This window comes from Anser anser, assembly GCF_964211835.1.
Source record: "Anser anser genome assembly, chromosome: 14".
NCBI lineage: Eukaryota > Metazoa > Chordata > Aves > Anseriformes > Anatidae > Anser > Anser anser.
Window position 1 is genome coordinate 19941414 of NC_139735.1, and position 12683 is coordinate 19954096.

Genomic DNA, 12683 nt, shown 5'->3' on the forward strand with positions numbered 1-12683 from the left:
CTTTTCGGGAAAGCACCCCACGTGCCCCATCTCCCACCGAAGTGCTGCTTCCTTATTTCCCGGTGGGGCTGCCCCCTCTGGGGACCGATCCTGCTGGAGAAGCATCAGCCATCCCCGACCCTCCCCATCCCGCAGGGCGCAGTCCCCACTCAGCAAGTGGGTCAGCTAAATATAAGCAGCACTGGCACCAGGCGCCTTCCTCCTTGCATCATCGCCACCCTAAAAACCATGGCCCCAAGACAGAGGCTGCTCAGCATGTGCTGTGGCAGACGTGAAACACTGTCACGTTGCCAGAGGCACCGCTGAACCCTTTTCTTTGTAGCAACCCCCCCACACCCAGGCTCCCAGGCTGGCTAGGGTGGCCACCATGGAGCTGGGGACCAGAAGGCACCAACATCCCCTGGATGGCCACCCCGAGGAGCCCATTGCCACAAACCACGGGCACTCTGCACAGAGCAGGCCCCCGGGAGGGAGATTTCCATTTCCATTTACTGAAAGCAGCCGCCTAAGCTCCCGAGCACAGCGGCAGTGAGCTCGCACCCCATCACTGAGCTTTGGCAGCGCACCCGCCCAGGCCTGCGGCGCTGAGCATGCCCAGCCCACGGCACATGTGTGGCTTTGGCTGGCAGGCTCATGCCAGGAGCCGGAGTGTGGGACATCAGCAGGCAAGTATGCTTGCCTGGGAGACTGCAGACCAGCCTGTCTGGGTGGCTGGGCAGTTTGGACCCAGTATACCCAGTCTGGCCACCTGCGGGGCAGATGGCTTTCCCAGTGCAACCTGTGTGCCACCCCCTCTCCTTCCTCCCCACCTGCACCTTGGTGGCTTGGGGCTGGTAAAGCTGGGTGCTTTCGCCGCCAGTTGGGAGCAGCTCCTGGGCTGGAATGCAAGGGGGGCAAAGTTTGGGGTGCTTGGGGATGCTGCCCCTCTTCATGGCCTCACTGCAACGCCAAGAAAAGGCACAGCGCTGCAGGCCTGGCAGGGAGCAGGCACCAGTGGAGAGTGGTGGTGAGCTCCCTGCACCCCAGCAGCACCTGGACAGGCCCTCGGCAGCCTCCAGTTATCCACAAGCAAACATCAGCAGCCTCTCGCCCAGCCCGGAGGGGTGGTTATTAGGGAAAGGCACTCTAATGAGGCAGCTCATTAAACGCAGGAACGGATTAGGCCAGGAACCAAGGCGCTCTGTGACTGCGGAGTTCAAGAGCAGGACAAAGCTGCCCTGCCCTCGCAGGTGCTGCAAGATCCTGCCGCACAGCAGGGGCCGAATGGCACCAAGCCTCAAAGCGCCTTCAAAGCCCTCCCAGGGCCTGCAGGAGCTCTGAGGATGGATGGCGGAGGGAACGCAGGACCAGGGCTTGAAAGCGATGAAAACACCCCCTGAGATACAAGCGGAAAACGTCTGCTCCATCCCAGGCAGTCAAGCTCGGGCGCTGCCTCCTCTGCTCGCTGAGCTCGACCCCAGCACCGCTGCGGCTCCCAGCGGGGATGCTCCAGGGAGAAAGCCTTTGGCACGGCCCAGCCGTGCTGCCTGGGAGCTCAGGCAGGGGCGATGTGGGAGGAGAGGCAAACCAGAGTTCACAGCTGCAGTCACCAGGGAAAAACGAGCCCTGAGAGATGTCCCTCTCTGTCACCCACGGCAGTGAGAGCCACCTCCAAGCCACCTGGGCACCCGTGAGAAGCATCAGGCCCGTGCGATCGCTGCTGTGAATGAAGGTGGGAACGGAGCTGCTAAAGATAACTTTGACAAAAGGAACTATTAATAGCAATACTATAGGGCTTTTCACTTTGTTTTTTTTTTTGTTTTTTTTTTTTTTTTGCGCATCCTTCAAGGCTCTCTCCAGGCTTGACAGGCCCTGATGGATCAGGCCCTGCTGCAACTCCAGGAAAACGACAGCGCAGGCAGGGGCACGGCAGGCACCCAGCAGCGTGCTGCAGCCCACGGGGAACCGGCATGAGCAGCAGGGGGCTGGCAGCCCTGAGCCAGCCCGGCGCAGGCCGGAGGATCCCGCACGGTTTCTGTGGGTGATGGCGCCGCCACCACGCTGGTTTCCATGGTGACTCCAGCACTCGGTGAGATGGAGATGGCGGGATCAACCGGGAAGGGATGGAGCGGAGCTGGCACCCTCCAGCTGCTGCAGCCGCCGGCAGGGCCCCGCTGACCAGCTCACCTGGGGGCATCTGGGTCCCCTCATGCTGGCTGTGGGTTGTCCCAGTGCTGCACGGCCTTCCCTGACAGCCAGCCCTGTCCCGGCCAGGCACACAGCTCACACCACGGCACCAGGCCGGTTCTGTGCCCTGGAGCTGCTCGGCCGCTCCTGGTGGCCCTGGGGACAGCTCCCGGTGGCACCATCTCGGAGCACACGTGTACCACCACAGCCCGGCTTGTGTGACCCGGCACCAGGGCCAGCAGAGTGGCAGCGAGCTCCCCCCAGCCCAAAAAGCCACCAGTGCCTGCCGAGGAGCTCTTCTCCAGGGTCACCTGCCAAGCCACCAAGTGTGGTGGCTGCTTTCCGGGCCCTGGTGCAGGGACAGGGCAGAGTGGGAGCCGGGTCCCCCCCCACCGGGTCCCTGCCACCGCCTTCTGCCTGTGTGCGGGACCCTGCCGCGCGCCCTGTTCCTGCAGCGGTGCAATTAGCCCCGCTGACCCCTGAAATCCTCAGCCTCGCTAAGCAGCCATGCATTAAATCCCGGATTCAAGGGTGGAAATAAACTTCGTAAAAGGCTTATGGCCCTATTTATTACATTTTACGCATGAAGGGGTCCGGCAGCGCAGCCACAGCGCTGCGGTCGGTGCTGGCTCTGCCTGCACGCCAAGGCAGGCGGACAGGCGGACAGGCGGACGGGCGGGGGCTGGGGCAGGCAGCAGAGCCTTGGCGGGTGTCTCCTCCTGGCTGGGGTTGGGTTGCCAACTGAGTGCTCCAGCAGACGCAGGCAGGCGGGGATATCGATCTAGATGAAAGCTAACACCGCTCTCGGGGATGGGTAACTGTATCTGCCGCACATTTGTATTCCTCAGAGCAGGGCGCAATGGTTTCAGCCATCTGCCGGAGCAGCATCGGCATCCTGGGGCCACTCCAAGCCCTCTGCGCCGCGCCACCACCTCCCGCTGGGGACACGCAGCTCCAACCTGCCCTGTTTCACCCTGCAGGGCCACGTCCATGGAGCGAGCAGCACCCTGTGGAGGAGGGCATCCCCAAAACAGCGAGGGGCCTTCTCCAAACCCACGCCATCTCCCCCTGCCAGGCAGCTCGCACCCTGGTGGTTGGCACAGAGATGAAGGCTCAAAACCCGAGGGACCCGCTGCTGTCCCGCAGGAGGCAGAAGGCAGCCGCGTGTCCCTCTGAGTGCTGATAAATGTGAAGAACCCGGAGCAGCATGGTGTGTGCCTCATGCCCCAGGTTCCTGGGACACTCTGACACAAAGCGCAGCTCCCTGCTCCCTGCGGAGGGACCCCCGGCACCCTCATCACAGGTGCAGGGAAGGCCACCAGCAGGGCCCTGTGAGGACAGCCCTGACAAGGGGAAATGGTGCCTGGGAGGTGTGCTGGGCTTGGCTTTTCAAAGGGGCAGATCCCACGTCTTTCATTAAGCGAGCTCAGAGGACTTTGATGCACACAGTGCCCCGTACACCTGAGGACAGAAGGATCTTTGCTCCTCTTGCCTTCCCTTCCTGCCTGCCCAGCCCCTGTCACGCTCCGGGACCCTGCTCCAGCGGCCCTGAATTTCCACCCCCAGGCGCCTCAGCCCCCGTCGTGGCACAGGACCGGAGGTTTTTCCTGCAGCCGAGCTCCGCTCCACGTGTTTTGCAATCCAGCTCCTTCCTCCAAGGGAAGCTAACAAGCAGCGTGTTGGGGCATAGATAGGCTCCTGCCTCTAAAGGCACGGAGAAGGCATTTAGAGGAAAGCCTGCGGTTCGGGTGCCAGCAGGCTGCAAGCTCCCCACCGCCCTGTGCTGCCCCGCGATGCTGCGAGCCATGGCAGCCACGGGGAGAGGTCTGCACTGCCCAGCACAGCCCCACGGAGCTCCCAGCCCCTCCGCTGCCCTCTCGGGCTAGTCCTCCCACAGGAGAGGCTACTATGTTTAGGTATCTAAATGAGCTAGAGTGGCTGTTTCCAAAAAGAATTAGTTTGGGTTACGTAAAGACAGAGAGAAACTTCAAAGGTCCTCAAAGTGCTGTAAGTGAGCAGCACAGACGGGGACGGTTCCCGCTTTTCATTTCTGGTGGACTCGGGGATGTGCTGCCAGAGCTGGGCTGGGTGCCCGGGACAGGCAGGCACGTGGCAGGCAGTGCGGGCTGATGCAGAGGCAGCAAAGCAGGGGCAACAGCTGGGGGCACCCACCCTGCCCCAGCACCCTGCCCCAGCACCCTGTCTGGGACCTGCTCTGCTCACCACGTGCCCAAGTGGCACCTCACAACATCCCCAAGTGGCACCTTGTGGCTCCAGCACGGCTGCCTGGCCCTGCAGAGAGCAGCAGGTCACCAGGACGGGAACCTATCCCTGTGGGCAGCACGACCGAAAGCACAGGGAGGAGCGAACAGGAGCGAGGAGGCACCCCGAGCGCTGCAGCTCCAGCAGCAAACAAACCGAGCGGCTCCAGCCCTCCTTGCCCACGCGTGTCCTAACAGCTCCCCGTGACCTCCCACCCGCTCGGCTGCTGGCTTCCTTCCTCCTGCACTGACTTCCACATCCCGAAGCCTCTGGCCCGGCGAGGAGAGGAGCCGCATGCAGGAGCGTGTCCCACGCACCCACTGCCTCTCATCCCAAAGCCGCAGGGCTGCAGCTGCCTGTGCTCCACCCTGAGCTGAACCCAGGGCCGGCACCAGCTCCTGCGGTTTTGTTTGCTGTAGTCACCTGAAAAGCAGCCTCCATGCCAGCGGGTTTGGTAGCGGGCACAGCGGGAGTTTCTGGGGACACGCACTGAGTGCTTTCATTTTCAATATATATAGAAATAGGCATTTGTATTCCTTCCTAAAAGGACACAACAGCAAGAAAAAAAAAGCACCATCAAACCTCTCAGACTGAGAAAACCACACAGTTTTCATAAGACCCGAGTTCTCTTATCTGTGTAATTGGTTTTAGCACCCAAAAAAAGCCATGTGCCATTCTCCTGGTGGGGCCCACACATACACAGAAACTTCCTTTTTAAGTAAGGCAGTTGCATTTTTTTTTGTCTTCATTATTAGAACGGTTAGGTCGTGACTACCTGCATGCAAGCATGCTCACAAGGAGACACGATGCTGGCTGGCTGAAGTCCTCAGCTCCTGCTGTGTGGAGCTCCGGGGCAGGTTTAAAAACCCCGCTGGCACCGCAGTGCTGAAGCGTGCCTCCAAGCCGCACGCACGTCCCGCGGGCAGGGCTGGGGAAGGCGAGCAGCTAAGCAGCTGTGGTTTCAAAGGAGCCGGCGGCGCTGCAAAGTTTAACTAGCTGAAAGCAAAGGGCCGTGGCAGTTGCAAACATTTGCGCCGAGGCTATGCAAGTCCCAGGAAATCAGGAGACCGGGGCTGGAACAAAGTCCAGCCCCGCAGCGCTGGGTGCTGGGTGTGCAACCTGTGCGTGGCAGCACAGGGCAGTGCTGGCCGTGCCGGTACAAATCTCTGCCACGCTCCCCGTGTTCCACTTTGCCCTCCGGCCCCTGGTGCTGAGGTCAGGCAGAAAATCGCCCCGTGGGTGGGCTGCGCCCAGGCTGCCAGCCTGGAGAGCCTGCGAGGACCAGCAGCGCCGCGGCTGCTTTCCTTCCAGCAACGCCCTGGATGGTGCAGATGGGCAACAGCACCAGTGCTCACAGAGCAGGAAGGAAAGCCAGCTCCTTCCCTGCATGGCCTTCCACAGGAGCCGTGGCAGCGCGACGCTTTACGCCTCCAGCTGCCTGCTGTCAGCCAGCCGTGCGTCCAGCCGCCGCTCCAGCCCCGGCGGAATCCTGTGCGCACAAACGGTCGCTGCAGTGTTTCCTGCAACACCCCACAGCTACACGGGCACTTTCATCATAAAAAAAAAAAAACAACGTAACCCACTCCCACCTAGGCACTTTGGTGAAAAGCAAAGTGAGGATGAGCTCAGCAAGCAGGCTGCCGAGGCTGGGGGACGTGGAGCATGCTGCCTGCTCCTGGCGCTGCTCCCCTGCACCCCACCTCTGCCTGCCCAGGGCTGCCCCAGCCTTGGGTCCCCTCGCTGCAGGACAGCCAGGTCCACACCTGTCACTTGCAGGCAACGAAACTCGCAGCTCCCCCATCATCTGGGCAGGAGGGGGGAGAAGAAAGGCGACGAGAGGCAGCAGGGCTCCCTGCTGGACGCAGCACACCGCCAGCCACCCGGCACGCTGCTCCTACCATGCTGCAGCCCCAGCCCAGACCCCCCGCCTGCCTTCTCCCCTCCATCTCCCCCCCTCTCACAGGATTTCCTTGCTCTTGATGTACACGAAAATTAGGAAATGAGGGCTCCTCAGGGACTAGGTGGGGAGAGCAGCTTTTGGCAGGGGTGAAAGGATGACACGTCCCAGCCCCCGCTCCCGCCGCCCCATCTGCCCGGGTCGAACGGGGTCCCACAGCCTCCCTGAACAATGGCCGGGGAAGCAAAGTGACAGCAGTGATGAACTTTCTGCAAACTGAAACAGGAACTGAGGTGTCTGACCAGCAGCGCTGGCTCAGCAGAAGGGGCTGCTTCAGGCAACGTGCTCCCTGTCGCTGCAGGCAGCCAATGCTCAGTGCAGAAGCGGCGCAGAGGAAGAATTCAGAAAATGCATCGCAGTGAAGATCCGCTGCCCTGCAATCACATTCGCTGCAAGAGCTAGAGGCAGTCTCTTTATCCTCAGCCACCTCAGCACAAAAACATCCATATAAAGCATGTAACACTGCATCCCAGGGGAGGAGAGAAGTGTCACATCAGCCGTTGCGGCCACCGGGGTCTCTCCCACCCCAGCCCACAGGCCAGGGACTCCCCCTCTGCTCCCTGCTGGAGGGGAAACACGTGCGTGGCCCCTCACCAGAAGGAAAGGGTGCAGGAGGAAAGGGTGGTGTGCATGGAAGGATGTGAACAGCCCCTGTGCTGCTTCAGGGTCTTTGCTGGGCTCCTGCAGCACGTGGTGCCGAGAGGCATCCTTCCCGCAGAGCACTCGTCTCTCCGGGTACAGGCCAGGGAGGTGCCCAGCACCCAGCGCTTTGTCTCAGGACTGCGGGAAGCCAGATAAGCAAAGCATTTTCCCTAAGCCCCACACATCTGCCCGGGAGCCAAGAGTGATCAAAGGTTAGTCTGGCTACTGGATGGGGCTATCACACAGCCCCTGAGGCTGTGCCCGTCTCTGCACCCCCACCGGCAGACACTCAGGATGCTGACACCGCATCAGGACCCCCCGGGGAGGTTTCAGCTCTTACAGAGCCAAAGGAGATTTCAAGCTTTTATTTTCCCTTGTCTTAATTCCGACATGAACCAGCTTAATGCAACAACTTGCAGCAGCAGCTCGGAGCTGGTCACTGCCTTCTGCCTGGGGAGGCACAGCGAAACAGAGCCGGGCGAGGACAGCGCTGCTGAGACCACGAGCACTGCCAGATCCGTGCAAAGTCCTTGGCATTTCTTGGAAGCTCACACTATTAAAAAAAAAAAGGCGATAAATAAATAATAATTTGCACAGTCCCGTGGCTGGAGCTCAGGAAAAGTGCTGAAGAGCAAAAGAGGTGAGAGATAAGTGGAGGGGAGCGCATTGGCTGAGCCTTTACCTGGGTGCCAACGGCACAGCAGCACGGCTGCCTCTGGAAGTAGGTCAGTGTACCTCACCTCCCCGTCCGTGCCATTAACTTTAACCTTTAGTCTTTGGCTTGTTACAGCTCTGCTCTGCAATGATGGGCACCTGCATCCCCGGCATGTGGCGCAGGCAGCGGGGCGCCCGCTCCCCTGCACCCATACAGCAGGCGCCCACCAGCTCTGGGGGTGCCTTGGTGCTCTCGGGGATGCCCCCACAGCCCTCCCCGTGCAGGCAGCATGCAGGGTTCCCCCTCTGCTCCATTGCTTTCGCTCTGCCAAAGCGTCACGAGAAATATAAGGCTGTGCGGGGTTGCCATGGAGCGGGGCTCAGCTGCGGAGCGGGGGCCTGAAGCGGGTTCCTCTGACAAACGCTGGCTCTTCTTGCCCTGTCTCCTTGGCGGCAGCGTGCTCGGCAGGGCCTTATCTTTGGGGACAGCCCTTCCCTGGGGTGATGGAGAGCCCAGCGGTGTTCTCCTAGGGCACGCAGGCCCAGGAAGTGCCCCTTGTCTCAGTGAAGCTGTGTCCCCAGATTCACAGGCAGGCAGGAGGAGCGGTGGCTGTGGTGGCTTTGGTCCCAGATGCACAAGCAGTCCCCTCGCATCACCTCTGACCTGCCCCGGGGGGTGATGTCCCCAGGCTCCCAAGGGTGCTGGCCTAGGGCGAGCACATCCTTGCCAGCGCGCTGCCTGCTGGCACAGTCACCGTGGGCTCTCCCGTGAGCCAGGTCCCAACCCCACCAACGCAGCACGAGCTGTCAGAGCCCCACAGGTGTCCGTGTCCCCAGCCCTGCTCCAGGGGCCACGGAGCCCCGTTCCTCAAAGCGAAGAAGGTCCCGCAGCCCCAGGACAGTTTTAATTTTCAACCAACAGCACTTAAGTGCCGGAGCAAGCAGAGTTTCTAACTACAAAGAGGCTTTTGACATTGGAAAGGTTAATGTGGGAGAGAAATCTGTCTCTTTCACAAAGCTCCCTTTGCTTGAGGCATGAGGTTAAGACCTTAATTATTCACCTGTTGGAGAGGTGCCTTTCCATTACGGCATGGGACCAGGGAGGGGATGTGCAGGCAGGGCGGAGGCAAGGGGCAGCGTGGGGTCCTGCCAGGGTGGGAAGGACCTGCTCAGATCCAGGGCTGGAAGCAGCAGGTCTGCACCCAGGCTCTGCCGAGGGGCTGAATCTGAGGCCAGCCCTCCTTCCCCTGCTGCTCCAGCTCCCACGGCTCTCAGCAGCACACCACGCTCTCCATCTCCTGTACCCAAAGCTGCAACGTGCATGGCTGCGGGGGTGCTGCTTTGCAAACAAACCAGCACCAGCAGCCTCTCTCTGTGACCACCACCATGCTGCAGCCCACCTGCTGCACCCGGAGAGGGGACAGCATCACCAGCCTCTGTGGCACGGGGCCCCGTGACCCACGCTGCAGCCTTTGTCCAGGCCCTTGGGCTGCCTCCATCGTCCAGATCCCACCGCACGCGACAAATGCAGAATATCAGTCTGCTTGGTGAGGACTATCGGAAATTAGGGACATGTACCCACTTCATTACTAACAATAGCAGGCCGCCTGATGCACCTCTGCACAACCGAGGGCTTCGGCATGCTTTCTGCACTCATCGACGGATCAAGCTGTTAGCAGGAGGCTGAGAACTTAGAGAGAGAATATAGTATTTCAGTTCATGTGATCTTCAAGCATCCCTCCCAGAAGCAGCCTGTTGTTATTTTTTTTGTGTGTGTTTTTTTTTTCCTGCTGCACTTCGTTTAGGGGTTTAAAACAAATCGAAGCCATGAGTCTGATGCTGCTGCCTGTTGCAGGACATGGGGCTGGCAGCCCATCCGTGGAGCTGCTGCGGCCCCTTCCAGCACCCGGTGCCACTGGGCAAACCACCCCAAGGCAGCTGTGTGCCTCTGGGCCATGGTGTTGCACAAAATGGATTACACGGGCCCAGAAATGACACGTTTCAAGCCACCGCAAACCAAAATCCCTTCCCGTTGCTGTTAAAAAGGAAAAGAGGGTGGCAGGAAAAAGGCAGGCATTGAGTGCAAAACCCTGATTTTCTCTCTGTAGCAATGCAGGCACCACGTGAATCATCGCTGCCCTCGATATGTAAATAGAGGTTAGCAGGCATCCTCAGCACAAGCCCAGATAATTAAGGGCCTGATGCAAATGCCCACGTTAAACCTCCGTGCGTCTCCACGAGAGCCCTCCCGAGGGGAAGGGACCACCGAGCACCCGCACACATTACGCTATGCCTTGCACTAGCCCTGCTGCGAAAGCAGGCAGCAGGGAAGAGCGTGGGGAGCAAGCAGGAGAGGCGCTGGGGGAAGAGGCAGAGTGCCTCAACATTTCCACAGGGGAACCAGGTAATATTGATGATCTCGTGGCCTCCTGACACTGCAGCCTCTCAGGATAATCTGATCCCGTGCTGGAACAGCGGGGACCGTGCAGGAGCAGCTTTGGGGCTTCATTGAGAAGTCAGCAAGGCAGTTGTAAGCAGAGGCTAGTACAGTAGTAATGGGGAGAGACGTCAGAGGGAGCGTGAGACCCGCCTCCCTCCCGTTTATAGTTCTGAAGAAAGCATGTGACAGCACCAGGGCTGGAGCCACCACTGCAGTTTCATCAGAGGTTAAGGTACAAGCACCACGAACACTTACAACTTCAGCCCTTTCCAAAGCAAATGCATGCAAATCACACTTTTTTGTTTTGTTTTGTTTTGTTTCTCCTCTCTTTTCCTCTCTTTTCACACCAGCCTTTAACCCTTGTGTGCACGGGGGGACAGGGAGGAAATGCAATTATCTAAAGCGGCCGCTGCGCCGTACAACAACCCCAGGCTGCATGGCACTTCCGAGGGAACCCGCAGCAGCCTGCCCAGCTCTGTTTGCTGCTCGTAACGTTACACACCAGCAGGCATCAGAGCAGCGCCGACCCTATGCGCATACGGACGGTGCCTCCTCCAACATTGCGCAGGTACGGGAGAGGGAGAGGAACAGAGGCGACAAACACAGCCAGCCTTATCCACGAGGTACCATAAAAATGGTCTTATTTCATCACAAGCCATTTCACAGTCCCAAATTCTGCAGGGTGTTCACAACATGGTGGTTTTGCACCAGAGAAGGATGACACTTCTCAAGGTTTCTTTTTCAGCCTTACCAGCCCCCTTTTGGAATAAGATTCCTAGATTGAAACATCAAATGCTGACAAAAAGCAAAGCAAACCACCCTTCAGATGGGTGCTGCAGTCACACGAGCTTTCCACTTCACGTTACAGACGCAGACAACTGGCAGGTTATTGCTGGGAAGCAGAGCCAGGAACTTTCACCTGCCTAGGGAGTAATTGGGATGGGGGGAGCTCAGCCTTTCTGAAACACTTTGCAGGGATGACACCTCGCAAAACCAGCCTCCTTTCTCCAGCCGGCATTCCCCCCAGCGATAATAAATCCTTCCAAATCAGAAGGCACAAACTGCTTACAAAACCTTCTTGGCCCACTTCTCACCCTTCCTGACCCTTCTTCTGTAATCAGCCTGTCATCAGTTCTTCGTTAGCAGCCCGCGTCCCTCCCCGCTGCTCTGCCCCCAGCAAGCTGCCCGTGTCCTGTGCCAGGCTGGAGCGCTGGCGCACGCCAGGAGCGGTGCCGGGACTCCACCGGTCCAGCTGGTGGCAAGACCTGCCTGGTTCTGGCTGGCACATGCACCAGGGGCAAATCTGATTTACTGAGCCTTGAGATGTTGTTTTGCACCCAAACAGCAGGATTAGTGCCGGCTCTCCCCCCTTGCACACACGCAGCACGCATACCCCTGCTGTGTGCAATCCTGAAGCTGAACTGGTGAGAGAGCAAGGGTTGGGATGAATGTGCTAGCTCCACAATCGGAGCTATTTTGTAATCAGGGGTTATGAAAGTGAAGGGCTGGAGGGATGATATATAACTACACAAAACTCTTCCCGCTTGCACCAACCCCAGCGATCTGCCTGCGAAACACCCGCTGGGGTGCTCGGCACTAGCCACGGCTCCGGCTGCCGCCCGGCTCGTTGTGCGGTGCCTGCCTTCACCCCCCAAAATGGAAAAGCATGCGAGCCCTATAGCCGGCCCGGCTCGCTCTCGTGATGGTGCGGGAGCTGCCAAGGAGCCTTAAGCCGGTTTGAACGCCCGGCTCCGTCCAAAAGGGAGCCGGAGCCCGGCGTGGCCGCGGTGCGGCGCGAAGCCCCCCCGGCCCCCCCAAGCCCGCAGCCCGTGGGCGTGCAAGCGCCGCTGCCCATGACTCAGCCCCCGGCCCGGCTCCTGCCTCCCCCGCAGCCCCCCCAGCACCGGGGGCTGCAGCAGGGCCGGGGGGGGGGCTGCTCCTGTGCGTCCCCCCCCTCGACACCCCCATCCCCAGGCTCGGGGCCGTCCCCGTGCGGCCGGGGCTCGCAAGCGGGGCCGGGGCTGTAAGCCGGGTGCAGGGGGGGTCACTCCGTGCGACCCCTCCCCAGCAAACCCGACGGAGCCCCGCTGCGGGACCACCTCAGCGCCCTTCCCCCTTGTCCCCCCTCCCCTCCCCATCCCCGCAGCGCCCCGGCGGAACCCCCGCCCCGCTACGCCCCCCCCCCCCTTTCTGTGCCCCCCCCACCTGGCTGTCGGCGAGGTAGTTGAAGACGAAGGAGGAGAGCGCCTCGTCGAGCAGGGCGCCGCAGTCCGGCCCCGGCTCCGCCATCTTCCACCGCCGGCAGGGGCTGAGGCGGCTCCGAGCGTGCGGCAGGAGCCGGGCGGCCGCCGGGGCGGAGCCGTTCGCAGCCCCCGCCCGCAGGAGCCGGGGAGGGAGCCGGGGGGGTCCGGGGATTCGGGGGGGAGACGGGGGAATAGGGGAGGAGGTCGCCGAGCGGCCCCCCAACGGGAGGGTTGAGGGGGGAGCAGCCGCAGCGCTGCCGCCCGCGACGAAGGGGCCCCGACGGCAGGCATCGGGCCGGGGGGGGGGAGACGTGTGGGG

The 12683-nt window shown here is 60.7% G+C and overlaps 1 protein-coding gene across 3 annotated transcripts in view; it reads right to left on the reverse strand.

The window, feature by feature from the left end:
- The window catches only part of PPARGC1B (PPARG coactivator 1 beta), a 45132-nt gene extending 32449 nt beyond the window's left edge, over positions 1 to 12683 (reverse strand). Inside the window, exon 1 of one of the 3 annotated variants that reach the window (XM_083798097.1) lies at positions 12327 to 12682. In XM_083798097.1, coding sequence (XP_083654223.1) covers positions 12327 to 12410 — 84 coding nt within the window. In that variant the 5' untranslated portion in view covers positions 12411 to 12682. Of the gene's footprint in view, positions 1 to 12326 lie in introns of all 3 variants that reach the window. The other 2 variants (XM_083798096.1, XM_083798098.1) reach the window with 2 other exon arrangements.